The sequence below is a fragment of the Abrus precatorius genome, unplaced genomic scaffold (genome assembly GCF_003935025.1).
Source record: "Abrus precatorius isolate BTA unplaced genomic scaffold, Abrus_2018 Scaffold2, whole genome shotgun sequence".
Lineage (NCBI taxonomy): Eukaryota > Viridiplantae > Streptophyta > Magnoliopsida > Fabales > Fabaceae > Abrus > Abrus precatorius.
Window position 1 is genome coordinate 28,187,386 of NW_020874362.1, and position 18,605 is coordinate 28,205,990.

The window sequence follows — 18,605 nt, forward strand, 5'->3', positions numbered from 1 at the left end:
CCCGTATTTTTCCATTAATTTCAGCAACGCATAGACAATATAGAAATTTTTTTGTCGTTATCTTAGTTTTATAAAAAAAAAAAAGTGTGTATATAGCAATTAAGTTATTACTTGATTAAATAAATAATCCTTGAGGATTTAACGTTTTCCTCCCACTTTTTTCTATCAAATATAGGATTAGCCCACTATTTAAGAGAAAAGTTAACGAAAATCTAAGGGTATATGTACAAAGTGAATGGAGTAAAATAGAATGGAATAAAATGACCAATTTATTATATAGTTTTTTTTATAATGGAATAAAAAATAAAGAAAAACAAGAATTCCATCCTATACCTCAAAAAAGAAAGTATTAAATGGAATAAAATAAAATACTATTCCTTCAATTTTGTTTCATTTAAGGTACTATATTAAAAAAATACAGGCAATAAAACTTTGCAAAGACAAAAGATAAGAAAAAGAAAAAATGCAAGAGAAACTATCCTTCTTCGAGGGAAGGTACCTCCTAACCACAAGGGTCCTCAAATGTGATTTTCCATATCCTTCATAATTTAAGCAAATCCTCTTATAGATGTGCTCTCATTATAATGTAACAAACTTAATGAAAAAAGCAAATAACAAAATAAAAAATTAAAGATAATCCAGCAAGGCAAAACAGAATCATTTAAAAAATATCTAATGTGGTCCTTATTTCAGCTTCTTGGGCATGTGGAAATCTTTCAAGTATTTGGGCCTGAACTTCACCCTCTTGCCTCGGCCTAAGGGTGGTGTGCTTTCATCTTCATCTCCCAAGTCATTGGGCTCCAACACATCCATATCCTCCTCAGGTTCTTCTGGTTCATACATAACATCCCCCCTTCTTGAGCAAACGCCTTGTCCTCAAGGTGTAAAGTAGGAAAATCTTGTGTGAGAGAGTGCAAGTCCTCCCAGGTTGTATCTTCTCAACAACCAACACAGTCACTGGGTATACATATGACTGAGTGAGAGAACTCTAATCTGGTAGTTCTAAGGGAACATCATATGGCAATTCCTTGGAGAGCTTCAACAGTGAAGCATGAAACACGGGGTGGAGTTTAGAAGAGGGAGGTAAGTCTAGCCTGTAAGCAACCTCGCCAATGCACTCCAAAATCTGAAAGGGCCCATAAAATTTCTTAGCCATCTTTTGCAAATGCTGTCCAGCAAGAGAAGTTTAGCGATGAAGGCGTAATCGCACCATGACAAGGTCATCAACCTTGAATGGAGTGGGTAAGCGGTGTCTGTCAACATAATGTTTCATAGCTGCCTGCACCTTAGACAATTTTGACTTCAGCTTTGCAAAGATCTCATCACATGTTCACAATTTTGTATCAACAGCTTCTAAGTTGGAGCTCCCTATGTAGCAACGAGGTATCAAGGGTGGTGGTTTCCCAAAAACCATCTCATAAGGAGTGATACTTGTAGAAGAGTGTACTGAAGTATTGTAGCATCACTCTGCCCAAGGTAGATATTAGCCCCAGGAATGAGGTTTACTATTAGCAAATGACCTCAGGTACTCCTGCAATAACTTGTTCAACACTTCGGTTTGGCCATCACTCTAGAGATAGTATGCAGTTGACATACGCAGTTTAGTTCCACTCATCTTGAAGAGCTGTTGCCAGAAATTGCTAAGGAAAATCGAATCTCTGTCAGAGATGATGCTGAGGGGCATTCCATGGTGTTTGCAAACCATGTCCACAAATAATTCAGCAACCCCAAAGGCAGTGAAATTCGGAGGTAACAGACCAAAGTACCCAGCCTTAGAGAATTGGTCAACAACAACCAAAATTATAGTCTTGCCCGTGTAAAAAGGTAAACCAAGCACGAAATCCATGGTAATATCCTCCCAAACATCATTTGGAGAAGGAATAGGGTGAAGCAACCTATACGGTGCATGAGTGGGGGGTTTCATCTGTTGGCAAACCAAGCAGCGTCCTACAAATTTTGCAACATCTTTTTGCATCCCTCAGTCTGCCATAAGTTTTCTAGACTCCCATGTGGCCACCTACAGGAGTATCATGGAACTCGTGTAACAACAATTGTTTCGGTTTAGAATTATCCCCCAAAAATATCTTTTCCTTGAAAAGTAACAAGCCATCCACAATTGTGAAATCCAGAAGAGAGAAATGATCAGCTTGGACTTGTTGCAAAATTTCAAAAATTGCATAGTCCTTACTGTAAGTGGGCTTCAATTTGTAAACCAATTCAAATTGAGGTACAGTCAAGGCTGACAATGATGGTGTTACTGTCGGGGTGATCTCAAGAGCTTTAAATTGACGAGAGAGAGCATCAGCAACACAATTAGAAGCCCCTGGTTTATACTTAATCTCATAATCATACCCCAAGAGTTTGCTTAAATAATACTGTTGTTTCGGACTTTGGATGACTTGAGTTATCAGCTCTTTCAGACTTTTCTGATTAGTGAGTATTGTAAAGCATTTTCCTAATAAATAATGACGCCATTTTTTGACTGCCTCCATTATAGCATGAAGTTCGCAGACATATGTTGAAAAGTGCACCAAACGGTCACAAAATTTCTTGCTAAAATAGCTAATTGGGTGCCCTTGCTACAGTTATACAGCCCCCATTGCATGACCTGAGGTGTCAGTTTCAATCTGAAAGGGAAGATCGAAATTAGGAAGCCCTAACACTAGCGCTTATGTCCTAACCCTCTTGAGATTATCAAAGACTGTTTGGGCATCCAAAGTCCAATCAAAAGCTTCTTTTTTAAACAGATCAATCAGGTACCCCTCAATAAAGAGGCGGTAGAATCCTATCAGTCCTAGAAAGCCTTGTAATTGCCTCACACTACGGGGAGTGGGCCAATTCACCATGGCAAATATCTTCCCTTCTTCTTGTTCCACCCTATTGTTGGATATGACATGCCCTAAATAGGAAATTGAAGGTTGAGCAAAGACACATTTGGACCTCTTCAGATAGAACTGATGCTCCAATAAGCTCTGAAAGACTAACCGAAGGTAAGTTGCATGGTCCTTAACATTGTTCCTATAGATTATAATATCATCAAAGAAGACGATCAAGAATTTCCTCAAATAAGGATGGAAAACGTCATTCATGGTACTCTGGAAAGTAGAGGGAGCATTACACAACCCAAAGGGCATTACCACAAACTCATAGTGGCCTTCGTGAGTTTTGAAAGCAGTCTTATAAATGTCCTCAGTGCTCATACGCATCTGGTGATAACCAGAACATAGATCTAAGTTGGAGAACCAATTCGCCCCAAAAAGTTCATCGATCAGTTCATTCACAGTAGGGATTGAATATCTGTCCTTGCTTGTTACCGAATTGAATGCCCTGTAGTCTATGCAAAAATGCCATGTTCCATCTTTCTTACGCACCAGTAGGACCGGCGATGAGAAAGAGCTCGAACTCCTTTGTATTATCCCAGCCTCCAACATCTCAGAACTTGTTTCTCTATTTCTTGTTTCTGGTAATGCGGGTAACGATAGGGTCTGACCACTACAGGATGGGATCCCTCCATAAGAGGAATTTTGTGGTCATGGGGTCCTGGTGGTGGCAAGTGGTTAAGAGGTTCGAATATCTAGGAATATTGTTAAAGAAGGTTATCAATGGTAGATGGTATGTTTAAGGGAGGATCCTGGGCCTCAGAGATGGATATGACTTGAATGTGGAAGTATTCAGAGATAGAATCTGTGGCATGCAATCGTTAAGTTGGTGGGCTATTATTTCATCCATTTTGGGCTGAGTAGAGTCCTGTAATTAGATAATTTTACCATCCTTCATGAATTTCATGGTGAGGTTGTCATAATCTGTTAAGATAGGGCCCAACAATTTGAGTCACTGTACCCCCAACACAACATTCTCCCCTGTAATGGGTAAAACGAAAAGATCCACAAGGAATTCATAAGGTCCGATAAACAATTTGACATTTTTACATACCTGGGAACAGGTTAATTCTTCGTTGCCCACTTGCACCATAAAGCCTTGGGTCTGCAATGGTGTCAACCTAAGAAAACACACCAACTTTCTTGCACAAAGTTATGGATGCTTTCACTGTCCACAAGTATTATCATCTGGCCCACTACACGAAGCGTTTGAGGCACTGAGTGACCCATTAAAGCATAAAGGCTAATCTGGACTTGAGGAGCTTAGGTGGGGATTCAGGTTCAGGAGCTTGGATCACCAATTCACTAAGCAACTCCTGAGCAATCTCCTCCTCTGAAGAAATCGAGGCTTCTGTAGCATTGAATAGCATTAATGGTTGCTTACAACAGTGAGAAGGAGAATATTTCTCATCGCAGTAATAGCAAAGTCCTCGTTCTCGTCGCGCCTGTAAATCTGCCGAAGTAACTCTTTTGACAATCGAAGTTTGGGATGAGCTCGTGCTGGTGGTTGTTGAAACGGGGTTGGTCTTTGGAGGGTGACTGACGAAGGATACCGATGGTGCTTTACGGGTGTCCACGGGTCGGTTTGGTTCGAGTTTAGGAGAAAAAAAAATCCGAATCGATCAAAAATTGATTGGTTTGGTTTGGTTTGAATTTGTAAAAAAAAATTGAAAATCCGAACCAAACACGAACGGGTTGGTTCAGTTTGGATCATCGGGTTGTCCGATTAAATAAACTAAAATAAAATATGTATAAAAAAAATAGAAAAATATCAATATTTTTCATTTGAATAATTTTTTACACATAAATTTAACACAATTACACAACATTCTAATACAAATATATAAATTTAAAATAAGTCTCAATCAAAACAAAAAAATTAAATTCAAGAAGTGGATATATTGGGTTGAACTTGACCATCTGTAAATGCTTCAGCCTCAGCCATCTCTGAAGCCAAAATAATTCAAACAGAAACATAAAAAGGGGAAAAAATTAGTTCAAAACGAAATAAATATAGAACTTTGAAGATATAGATTAAAAAATTAACAAGTTCAATACCTTCTCCAAGCATCGTAAGTTGATCCATTTCAGCCTGTAAATCAACCTTCTTGCTAGCTTTTATCCAATTTTGGGTACAAATTAAAGCTTCAACAGTTGTAGGACTTAAACAACTATGAAATGGGTCAAGAACTCGACCTCCTGTGCTAAATGTTGACTCAGAGGATACAGTGGACACTGGAATAACCAATATATCTCTAGCCATATGAGAAAGAACATAATATTTCGTTGAGGACTTTGATTTCCACAATTGCAAAATATCAAATCCGGGAGCATTGTCTTCAACATCATCCTCCAAGTACCTTTCTATCTCATTCCTTTTCACTTGACCTTGCTTTTTTTTCACATTCATTCTAAATTCATCCTCCCATGCATCATTACCATCATTGCTAATATCAAGATTAGACTGAGAGGCAACACTACTAGATTCATCAATAGGATACTGTGTCATATAAAGTTCAACCAATTTATTGATGAGGTCCTTCAACTTTTTCATCAATTCATTGCATTTTTCTACACCATACATCCGCTTAAAACAAAACTTAAGGTACTCAAGCTTATAGCGAGGATCAAGGAAAACAGCCACAAATAGGAGATAATTTATAGTGTCATTCTCCCAATATTTGCTAAACTTGACTTGCATATTTTTTGTCATCCTTTGTAATACAATATCATTACTTTGCCTCCACTTATTCAATGTTTTTTTAATATCTTTCAACTTACGGAAGAAAGTATTAGATGTAACATGCAATGATCCAGAAAAGGAAAGAGATGCATCAAAGAAAATTTTTAGAAACTTCACAAACATGTGTGCACGAGTCCAATCATCGCTATTAGGACACCCCCCCTTCACTCTCAAGATTTATTAAATAGGCAGGATCATCATACTCAAGACGACTAAATGCTTTCTCATATTTTTCAGCAACTTCTAACATTAAATAAGTGGAGTTCCACCTAGTGGGACAATCAACAATTAACAATGCTTGACTAGGTATATTTGCCTCTTGAGCACACCTTTTAAAAGTGGCCAATCTAAGCGGAGATTCCTTAACAAACTTACATGCAGCTCTAATTCTAGCAATTGAGATATCAATTTCCTTCAAACCATCACCAACAATTAAGTTCAAAATATGGGCACAACATCTCATATGCATGTACTCTCCATTTAATAAAGTTCTACCATTCCAATCACTCATGCCCCTAATTAAATATGAAATAGCCAAGTTGTTAGCACTTGTATTATTAACAGTTATACAACAAATCTTTGAAATCCCCCAATCTTTCAAGCATTTCTCTAGGTATTTACCTATGGTGTCACCTTTGTGGTCAGTAATCAACCCAAAGCTTAATATCCTTTTATTCAATTCCCACCCAGCATCAATATAATGAGCAGTCACACAAATATAATTCATGTTTTGAACTGAAGTCCAACAATCAGTCGTAAGTGAAACCATTTGATCATTTTTAGACAATATAGCTTTCAACTTCTCCTTTTCTGATTCAAACAGTAGCATGCACTCTCTAGCAATAGTTTGTCGAGAAGGAATTTTGAATCTCGGTTGAGCCTCAAGCATAAATTTTCTAAATCCGAGACCCTCAACAAACTTAAAAGGTTGCTCATCCATAATTATCATCCTAACAAGTGCTGCCCGGGTTCGATCTTGATTAAAATCAACAAGTTTAAAACTAACAGTAGAGGCATCCTCACTCTCCTTTCCAAGTGCAAGTGTTTTTTTGTCTCTTATCAACTATCCTATTTGGGTTTTTCGGACAACACAAAACATGCTTATTCAAGTTTGTGGTTCCATGGGTAAAACTATTAGATGCATATAACTTTTGGCAATAGTTACAAATAGCCTTATCATTTTGTCTAGTGAAATGTTCCCAAGCATTGGATGGCGGTCGACTAGGTTTTCTTTTTAATACCTTGAGTCCTTGAGTTTGCGTAGGAGTCTCTTGTCCCTGTGTAGGAGTCTCTAGTCCTTGCGTAGGAGTCTCTTGCAGCAATGAAGTGTCTACACCACCTTACTGTAGTTCCATGCCACTTGAGCTTGTTAGGGTATTCTCAGCAGTTTCACTGTTATTTGCCATTTGTGGGCTGCAAAATCATAAGCATAAACAGATTTTAGAGCAGAGTAAAAATTAAAAATAGAAAAAGTAGAGAAAAAATTAGACATATACTCACTTTGATTTAGATTTGAGATGCGGAAGCGAGAGAAATCCAAGTTGAGCTGTAGCGGAACAACAAAACAGGTTAATGGTGGTTGTCCTCACCAGCGGCGTAACTAGGTTAAGGGGTGCAACGTTTGCAGAGCGGTTCCAATGTAACTGCTCTCCAAAGATCACTTCGGAGAGCGGTTATATTGGAACCGCTCTCCAAAGGTCACTTCGGAGAGCAGTTCGGATTGAACCGCTCTCCAAAGGTCACTTCTGAGAGCGGTTGAAATTGAACCGCTCTTCAAAGTGAATTTGCTCGGGTTCATCGGGTATAAACACGGGTTATCGGGTTGATATAGTAATACCCGTTATCCAAACCAAACCACGTCGGGTTTGACCGGTTTGGTTCGGATCGGACCCGTTAAGCATTGGTTTGGATTTTTTTTAGTTTGGATCGGTTTAGATTATCGAGTTTATTGGTTTACCCGATCCAATGGACACCCCTATTTAGGGGAATAGGTGGGTTTGGCAATGGAACTAGTTTGTGTTTGGGAAATTTTGGGTTTGGTTGGGTTTTCTTTGTATTTGGCTTTGTAGATTTTTGCTAGAGAAACAGCCTCCATCACTGTCGCCGGTTGGCGAGATTTGACTTTGATCTGCAGCTCTGGTTTGAGACCCGATACAAAACAGCTCAAGTAGAAGGATGGGGGTAGGGCGGTGATTCGATTAGTAAGCGCTTCAAATTGTTGCTGATACTCACGCATCGTCGTCATCTGTACAAGCTTGAACAAAGCTTTGGTTGGGTCCTCGAATTGAGATGGTGCGAATCTTGATTCAATAGCTCAGAGGAGACCTTCACAGCCCGTTACCTGTTCGTTTTCTACCAACCACTGGTACCAACTTAATGCTTCACCATCCATATAAAAACTCGTTATCTTGATCTGTTGGGTTTCGTGTGTGTTGTGATACTCGAAGAATTACTTGATTTTAAAAATCCACCTAACTGGGTCAGATCCATCAAATCTGGGCACGTCTAACTTCATGGAAAACTTTGGATCTCTTGGAACCTTAGAGGAAGAACCGATCAGTGCAGTGCTTGGGTCGTTGAGCTTGGTTTCCAACTCAGCAAGCTTTGTTGTTACAGCGAGAAATTCTTTTTGCAAGGTGAAATGACTATCTCTCATGCGAGCAAGTTGGATATCAACGTTTTCTGGTTAGTTTTGAGTCGTGGTTGAAAAAAAAATTCTCTCAATGAAAGCACCAATTTGCAAAGACAGAAGATAAGAAAAAAGAAAATGCAAGAGAAACTATCCTTCTTCGAGGGAAAGCACCTCCTAACCACAAGGGTCCTCAAATATGATTCTTCATATCCTTCATAATCTCAACAAATCTTCTTATAGAGTTGCTCTCCTTACAATGTAACAAACTCAACGAAAAAAGAAAATAACAAAATGAAAAAATAAAGATAATCCAACAAGGTAAAACATAATCATCTAGAAAATATCTAATGTGGTCCTCATTTCAGCTTCTTGGACATGTGGAAATCTTTCAAGTATTTAGGCCTAAACTTCACCCTCTTGCCTCGGCCCAAGGGTGGTGTGCTTTCATCTTCATCTTCTAAGTTATTGGACTCTAACACATCCATATCTTCCTCAAATTGTTCTAATTCATACGTAACAAACTTAGTATCATTTTATTTTATTTTATTATTTATCACAAACATAGCGTTGTGAATGAGTAAGAATGTAGATAAGATTAAATAATAATAATAATAAACTTTGTAAATGTAAATGAATTTTTTTTTGTTAGAAAATATAAATGATGCGTGTGTAAATGAGTGTTTATTATTTAACATTACTTAAAAAAAATTGTGGGTATTGGGACGAGAATCTGATGTTGGCATTGTTCCACCATACACTACATAATTAAACATTAATTAATTAATTATAGGGAAAAAGTAGTTTTAACATGCACGACTAATAATATACGATGCATGGATAAGCTATTGGTTTCCAAATAACATGAATTACTATGTAGCATATCACCGTTTTCATTCACACACAAATACGTGTTCTAAAATAGATTATCCAACATTTGGTAATTGGAAATACCTTTAAAGTGTTTAATTACTTTAATTTGTTATGGAGTTAGGAACACGTGAGAAAGAGAGTAAGGATAGAAATAGATCAGGCTGTCTAACAGGGGCTTACAACTTAGCCTTTTTAAAGCCTAGCTCGGCCTAGCTTATTTAATTAATAAGCTTAATTTAAACTTTTTAAAAAGATTAATTAATTAAATAGGCTAGACTTGAGATTAAGAAAAAATCTATTAAACTTATTTAAAATTTATAATAATATATTAAATCAATTAAATTTTAAAATAATAAAATCTTAAATTAAAAACCTTAATTTTTTTGTTAGAGTTAAAGAGAGTATTTACTACATACCTTCTAATAGTTTATCTAGATATAAGTTTTATAAATTTTAAAAAGACATACCTATTTAAATGGTTTAATAACCTATTTACAAGAAAATTTAATGACCTGTTGAATATATTAATACAAAATAAACTGTTAAACAGATTAATAGGTCAAATCAAACTTTTTAAATAACTAAACTAGACTTAATAAAAAGCTTATAACAGATAATAAATTAGACTTATACTTTAAAATTATTAAAGAGACCATACCTATTTATCTAAAGCCTATACTAACCTAACCTTTTTCCATCTTCAGAGGTGAGTGAGAAGAAATAGAGACGGTGGTGGATGCACATGGAGTCCTAGGAACAAATGCACCTCTTCAACTTTCATAAACCTTTTCAATTTTAATAAATTACTATTAATAATATAATTTTTTTTTATATTTTGCATCCCTAATTTTATATTTTTGCACCCTCTGACCTTAGGGTCCTGGATCCGCCACTGAAGAGAGATATCATAAGCACTATGGCAGATGAAGTCATTGGGTTGAGGAAGTGGAGCTTTTTGTTTTTAAGAGGGAGAGGTTCATGACCCATTTTGAACATGTGTCGAAGTCATTGCATGGATTTCGGTAACCCTTTGAAAATAGCTGAATGGCTTGAGTTTGCTTCTGAGAAGGATGTTCAAATGCTTAAACTGGATTTTTCTTATTTCATAGAACCATTCTATGAGATAAGTGAGATAATTCGCAATGTTTTGCCATCAACCACTAGTTTTGGAATGAAGAAAAAACTGTCTTGCGTTTGGTTCTGTGGATGTGAGTGGTGAGGTCATTCAGAAATTTCTAGCTTCCTGTCCATCTCTTGAAACATTTTGTGTCATAGAATTAAAACGTCTTGTGGAGTTGAGAATTTCTGGTCTAGCTTTGAGGCTGAAACAACATTTGGAGCTGGTGTGCTGCAATATTCAGTATCTTGACATCTATACTGAAAATCTCATGACATTTAGCTACACTGGAAATTTTGCAAAATTTAACTTTGAATGTGTCCCAAGCCTTGTGGAAGCCTCCTCTAAAGGAAAGTATTGTAGTCAATTGCAATCAAATATGGATGATGTTGATTTGCATGAAGGGCATGTCTAGACAAAATTTCAATTAAATGGTTATTTGATTATCACATTCAATAAGCTTAATACCATATAGTTTATTGGAATAAACTAATATATATATATATATAAGGATCATACAACACATTCATCAGCTTAACTAAACATATTCAATTTCCAGCTAAAAAGCTTATTATATTAAACAAACAAGACCTACAACATGTTCATATTATGAATGCTGCATGGATGTGCATACTGTTGATCTCATCATAGTTTCAATTCTGTGTGTATCTTTGATTTGGCAGTTCCTCAGATCTGATCTATGGCCAGCGGAGCAGGAGTGGGTGGCCAATCTGAACCATAAGAGAGTTGGATGTGTCAGGATATAGAAAAGACTCTAGTCAATTTCAGTTGCTGATCAGCATAATGGTGCATTCTCCTAATCTCAACATGATTGTTGTGGATCCCTTATCTTCATATTATGCATAGGACATCTAAAGTCAAGAACATGGTTAGAGAAACGAACCGTGATTCTACCTTATCATTTGTGATGGTCTTAAACCATAGGTGTCTCCTCTAGCTGGATTGATTGCCCTCTAATAGCAAAAGCAGTGACCATTATTGGAGGCATCTTTTGGAATTATATGATGATATTCCAGTTTCTAATGTTACCTGAAGACTTCTTTAGTTTCTTGTTCTCAAAACATTTTATGTGAGCGAGAGTAGTACTTTTGTGTTTTGAACTGTGATGTTTCTGTTTGTCCTTTTGGTGAGGTTCATGAGGACATTTATAACACTCAAGTTTAATTTGATTTAATAATTTGTCTTCATTTTATTCCTCTTTCTTCTATGCTTTAAAATATCTTCAGGTACTTATATTTTCTGCATTGTAGGCAGGGCCACAACTAAAACTAGTCTTGGATACATGCATCATATATATGTCAAGTGGTTGCCAAAAGTTTTGATTGAAATCCCCAATTCCTCAGGTCTGCCACAAAGTTGTAGCAAATATAAAAAGAAACAAAAGCTTTGTTTTTTTTTTTTTTCTGGAGAAAAGTTCAATGGTAAATGAACCTAGTTTTCAACAAACCAAATGTGTTTTTTTAATTAAAAAAAATTATTTTAATCACTGGAATAAATGGTTGACTTTATGATACTCATAACTCTTCTTTTTTTGGAATCTCCCAAGTGGAAAGAAACCAACCAAGTGGAAAGAAACCAACAACAGAAGCAATGGTCGGTCCACAGTGGCAGTGGCCCCATCCCATCACCTGCAGAAAGGATTCCATTTCCAACATGCTAACGTGAATTTTCTTCACGTTTGGTGTTAACCAACTTGATGTCACTACCATTACAACCTTCACGTAACGTTCTACATTTTTGTTATGTCTTGGCTGGTGTAAAAGCACATGTCTCATAATTTCACGCCGTTTTAGAGACTTAAAGCAGGATAAAGAACCATGTAAATACAAGACTTTTTCATTTAAAATAGTTAAAGAAAACTTGTAACAGTGATCAATTTTCTTTTCTTTTTCTTTTTCATTTTAAGTCCTAGAAAAATGATAGATTGTGGACCTATTCCCTTTGGCCTAATTGGTAATGCATCATTCTAGCTTCTAGGGAATAGATGCACCGACATATAGTACAGAAGGATTCCAACTTATTGGAAACAGACACAAATGTATGCCCAACAAAATGGGCAACACAATAAGATTAGCTCAAGGTGAAAAAAGGAGAGTATAAGCAGATATAATTCTCAGCATACCAAAAAATCAGAGTGAAAATATAGATCAGACCTGAGTAATAACATACTGCAACAACAAATAGAGAACATATAATTTGAGGTATTTTGTAAAATACCCTTTTATTTTGTTAGGGGGAAGGGACTACGGTATGGCCAAAGTATCATCCAGTGACTATAATTTGTGCAAAATATGGGTACACTGTAAACTATTATTACTAAATAAATAGAGTGGGCATTGCACTGAGCCTTCTCTCATGATTTTTAAACATGTTAGTTAGTTAGGGAAACAAAGGATGGTCCCAGACTCAAGAGTTAAACCAACTTATTAATGAAGAGAATCATTTTTATGTTAAGTTGTATATAACTAAACAAAAACAGGCAGATGAAAACAGCATCTCAATCCAGGAAGTACAGCTGGAAGTGTCAAAACACATCATAGAGCTGAGGGGACCTCGCTTTCTTTTGGTGCCATATAATAATATTATTGGCCTAATATGAGAAGCATACTTCCTCTTCAACTTAGTGTAGTAGTTATAGGTCCATTTACAAAAAAGCTTATGAATAGTTTATGAAAAATAAGTAAAAACTCTTAAACTATTTTCAGCTTATTTTAATAAGCTTTTTTATATTACTAATAAAAATAAGTTGTTTTCAGCATATCCTAATAATTTCATCGTTAAATTTAAGACATAAATCATTGTTTTAAAAAGAGCTTAGTGCTTGAATAAGGCAGTTATCCAAACGCACTCATAGTCTCTCCTCTCCCTCAAACCACGTACACAAACATTATTGCACTAGGCATGCACAAAGGACAGATTTTGAGAGATATACCAATATATCATACACTACACAAAGGACCAAAGCATAAACATTGAAGCATTAAAAAATAAAACTCCATGATTTATTGGTTTACATTGTTGGATAAGAAAAAGATAACAGAACATATCTGTGTAAGCCTACTAAGTAATCTCAAAAGCAAATAAAATTTATGGATCATGAAAGTGAGAGACACATCCAAATAAGATGTCGAAAGAAGAAACCCAAATTCTCATCAAGGAAAAGCTATCCCATCACCAATTAACTAAGATGAATCAACACAGAAGCACCCCTGAAAGCTATGTCAGATTGTAGATAACCAGCAAATATTCTGTTGAGTCAATCTAAAAGCATCTCACCAGACCAACCCATAACTGCACAATTGTACACAAACACCCCAACATGCTCCTTCACACCAAGTACCTGCCAATCAATGGTGCCATTACTGACCCCTGCCCTAGGACACCATGAATTCAGTACAATAGCTTCACCTTCTGGACCCCTTTGTCCACCCACAACCAGAAGTTTCTTCCCACAAGCCTTGAAAGCCAAGCCCCATCCATTAGAAGAATCAGCCCGAACTGGAAGCCTTCCCAATTCATTCCAGGTGTTCTTTTCCTTATCATATCTCTTCACCATGTTGGTAAGATGCTCAACTGCATATAACTGATTATCCACAACTGCCACAAGTGGAGGTGCCTGAGCAGCCCCATTAACATATGGATACATACCCTCTATCTTCCGCCAATTTCTTGTCTTAAGATCATACTCCTCCCCACAAGTCAATGAAACAGTAGGACTTGACATGCCACCAATCACATAGAATTTGCCATCCATAAAAAAACCAGAGCACAATCTACGTGGTGTATGCATGTTTGGTAACAGTTCCCATGTACCTGAAGAAGAGTCATACAACTCCGCAGACTCTAGAACATTTCCATATTTATCACTTCCACCAGCAACAATAGCAATTGAACCGAGACTGCCAGATCCGAACAAGCAGCGAGGTCGGTTCATCTCATGACACTTCACCCAAGCACGACAAATCAAGCTGTACTTCCAAATGGCAAAATCCATCAATTCCCTACCAAAAACCAACAATTCACTCCCCACAGCCAAGGACTCCTTATCTGCATGGTTAAAACACTCATCACAAGGAATCTTAGGTAATGTTATCCATCTATTTCTCTTAGGGTCAAAAGCCTCCCAACCTCTTGGATCACAAACCAAATAAACCAAATGCTCCAACTCCACAATCCCCAACTTTTTCCTCAACCCGGATAGATACCCGCTTCTAATCAGCAAGTTGTACCTTTTATTTATACATGCTAGTGAAGCATAATCAGATCTACTAACCCAAGCAAGACAATTCAGTGCAACATCATCAATAAGACCAGGAAGAAGTGAATCATTTGGTCCAATTCTAGAAAAACCATCATTCACTCTTTCCCTTGTATCCAATTCCACAAAGCTATCCACTTTCTCTTCATTCCCCTCCTGCAAGGAACAATCCAAACGCATTTTCTTTGTCATGTCAACAAACCTTCAGTGTAACCCAACAAAATTCTTCACAGTCCCTTCATAAACACCCTATACCCTACATCCCAACATGGGCATGCCACCAATCCCTATCTCTGTATTCTTTCCATCAAATTTAGGGACTTCAGTTAAATATCTGTAATCACCCTGTACTAAAAAAATCATCCCTTCAAGGCACTTACATCCAATTGGTATATTAACTGAAAAACCATAACCTCGGATAAAAAGAGAGAGAACCAAAAATAGAGTTGCAGCATCCAACGATTCAGCAACAGAGATTTGGATTTCCAGATACTAGAAAATCAGCAACTTTCGTTATCTGATTTCCAGCTTCAGACACACAGAATCATCTGCAAATTCACAGCGAGAATTGAACAAGTGAAAAATGGAACAAACTTGCATGCAACCGCAAAACACCACCACCCAGAAAGAAAAATCAAAGTTTGAGATATAGGGCATGTTCCGATCCAATTGAAGAAGCAGAAACCAGATTCGGATCCAAATCAAAATAAGAATAAAAAATCGATGAAATTCAGAAGGGGGGATGAGAGAGAAAAATAGAATGTGGAGGGTACCTGGAAGTGAAGAGAAGGAGCGGATCTTGGGTACGACACGGCCGCATGATTCGACGGAATTCATGCGCCGTCAAAACATGTTTAGCCGGAAACCGGCGACGGGAAGAAAAGGTGAAAGTGGTGCGTTAGATAACTTAGAAGTTGGGACTCAGAAAAAGCGTGCCACTAACACTAACCATGTAATATGCGACTCTGTTACCAATAAAATCTCTTGAATTGCTGCACTGACCCTACGTTTCAGTGTATTGCATTTCAGGTTTTAATTATTAACCTTTCGTATTTGGGTCTCCCAAATTAATAAATATATATTTTAAAATATATATACTTTAGCATATTTTAAATTAAAAATACTATCAATTCCTATCTAATATAGAAACATGTTTGTGTTAATGTTTTTTTTTTTTTTTTTCTCTTTTCTAGTTTAGATGGTGTATTGTTTTGTGCTGTGTTGTGGAATGATTTTCTTTTTTAGGTTAACTTGATTTACTGAGTTTGATGGAGTGAAAAATTGATTAAAACTTGCTTTAGTTTAAGCTTAACGGGAATGATTGACTGTAGACATTTTTTCGTTAGAATAATTGGTGTAGTTTCAACTTGCAAAGAATAAAAGTTGCTTTAACCTGTTTTGATATATTTATTATATACTTTACTAAATTTCTCGTGAGTAGTATAATTAAGAGTTTAATTTTAATTTAGTCTTAATTAACTAAAATATTATATATATATATATATATATATGTATATATAATTTTTATAAAAAAAATCTTATATGTAAATTTAAAAATTTTTAGATTTAATTTAAATTTTTTATTTAACTTATATCTAAAAATTTAAATTTAATATAAGAGTTTTTAATCTTATAACAGTATAAGAAGATCTTGTCCCTATAACTTATATTATTTATTATCAAATTCAATTATTCTTATTAACATAACAATTTATATTTTTTGTATTAAAATTAAAATTTTTAAGTAAATCAAATAAATTAACAAAGACGAAACAAATGAGTAAAACAAAGTTTATATTGCCAAAGAAAAAATATTCCAAATCATTTTTAATATAAAAAAATTCAATAATGATTCATCCTTTAAACATTTTATCAGACAGATTAAATGTGAAAATGTTAAATTCAACTCTTTTATTGGTATTATTTATTTTATGCAATCAAAATTTCCTTTTTTTGTGTGGCAGTTAAAAATGGGATTTAACCAACCTGTTGATCAACCAAAATTAACCGATGACTTGATTTAATGTTCTGTCTATTTAACCCAAGCATCGACCGGTTTTAAAAGTAAGCATTGATTATAAAAAAAAGTTTGTGATTTCTATTTTAAAAACAGTTTTTTATTTTTAATATAAAAAATCATTTTAAAATAGAAACCAAACATACTATGAGAAAACAATGATTGATTATCGGTTTGAACTCCATTTTTTTTTTCATAATAATTTAAGATTTATTTATAAGCTAATATCATTATTTAGTCTCTTGTGTTAATTTAAAATTTTTCGACTTAGTTTTTTTTTGACATATTCTTTCTTATTTTATGATTTAATTTATTAAATAACATTATATATATATATATATATATATATATATATTTATTATAAACTTCAGTCACAATTCATCCACAATTGTATAATAATTGATATACGGTGGATAATGAGAAAAAAATATAACTATGATATACTTATTGTCAGTACTTTGGGCGCAAAAACGTATAAAAAGAAAAAGAGAGAGAGTAAACTATTGCCACGTACAAACACAAATTTAAGCAATGATTTATTTTTAAAAAAATAATATGCCGTATAAAATTAGAATTTTAGTTTAAAATATAATTTAAAATTTATTGAAATTTGAATTGAATTGTAATCATAAATATATTCGGGCAGTGAAAGAAATTGGAACGAAAAGCTATCATTTTTAATTAATTTTTAACACTGTTTTTATGTTTAATTTGAGTAAAAAAAAATTAGTTCACAAGTGTCGACAATAACTATGGTAAACAGGATAAAGATTATAGCATCCTCAATAATAGTGTTGATAATGATAATAATAATCTAAAAAATAACAATAATAGTGAAAATAGAAAAATAAAAATTAATTATATAATAAGAGATAAAAAAATAATTATCCAAACGATAAAGATTGTAGTTTGAAAAGGTTTTAGTTTTTAGTTTTACTACATTCTGCTTTTGAGCTTTACAATTGTGGCTAAAATTATTAAAAAGATTTTCAAATGTTTAAATTGAAAATTCATGGCCCATTTCATGTGCTAAATAAATACTAGGGAGGTTTTTTGCGCCCTAAGAATAAATCAAAGAGTAGTTAATTTTTAAGATAAAAAGATAACTAAAATATACATTCTTTTAATATATATATATATATATATATATATATATATATATATATATTTAGTTTAATGTGTCATGTTTTGAATTGTGTCATGTTTTGTTGGTGATTTTTTGTTATTTTAATGTGGGATTAAAAAAAAAAGCTATTTTAAGCGTTGTTTATATAGGTTTTTTTTTTTCCATAACAAAATTTAAAAATCCATCTCTTTAAGAACAAAATAACTAGAGTGTGTACAATCCCCAATAAGAATATTTTATATATTTAGTTTCATTTTAACTTTAACTGATGGAGGATGCAACTACCTATTAATTATGTGACTTTTTAGGAAGTCTTCTTATCTTGATGATTAACATAAACAGCTAATATTTAACCATAACTTTTTAACTTTAAAATTTTACTTTTATGTTAAAACTTCGTGAGTAAGTAGTATACTATTTCTTTTTAATATTAACATACTTAAAAGCTTCTTCTATGTTTTTATCACTAAAACACTTTTTAAATATCAACTTTTCAGTTTCTAGGTAGGTGGGTAGATCATTCATTAGCATTTGCCCTTTAACAGCACATAATTCCGTTTGGTGAATTGTTAATTTGTAAGGAAAGGGAAGCACTAATACTGTAATCGATTTCATTTTTTGAATAGTGACGAATATTAACATATAACCTATGGTCTATATTCACAGCAAAATTATTGCCATTTATATGATGGGACATGACAATGGGTCAATTCAATTCACCTGATACAAAGAAAAAACATTTTCCTAACTGGAAAACAAAAAGGGACAAGTGAGATAAAGATAAACTAAAATTGTTAAGAATAATCACCTTACATTATTTTAATCAGAGATAAAAAGGTAATTATGAAATAAAGATAAGTTAATATTTATAATAATTAATTTATATAAAAAAAAGGGTTTTGAATGTTAAAAAAGTAGTTGAGGGGACAGTGAAGATGATAA

The 18,605-nt window shown here is 34.5% G+C and overlaps 1 protein-coding gene across 1 annotated transcript; it reads right to left on the bottom strand.

The window, feature by feature from the left end:
- Positions 1-11,667: 11,667 nt before the first annotated feature.
- LOC113858067 (F-box/kelch-repeat protein At5g60570-like) lies at positions 11,668-15,469 on the bottom strand. The gene is made up of 2 exons (XM_027490504.1): positions 15,294-15,469; positions 11,668-15,068 (listed from the first exon to the last, which is right to left on the bottom strand). The coding sequence occupies exon 2, from the start codon at positions 14,710-14,712 to the stop codon at positions 13,519-13,521; it is 1,194 nt and encodes a 397-aa protein (XP_027346305.1). The 5' UTR covers positions 14,713-15,068; positions 15,294-15,469; the 3' UTR covers positions 11,668-13,518.
- Positions 15,470-18,605: the final 3,136 nt, after the last annotated feature.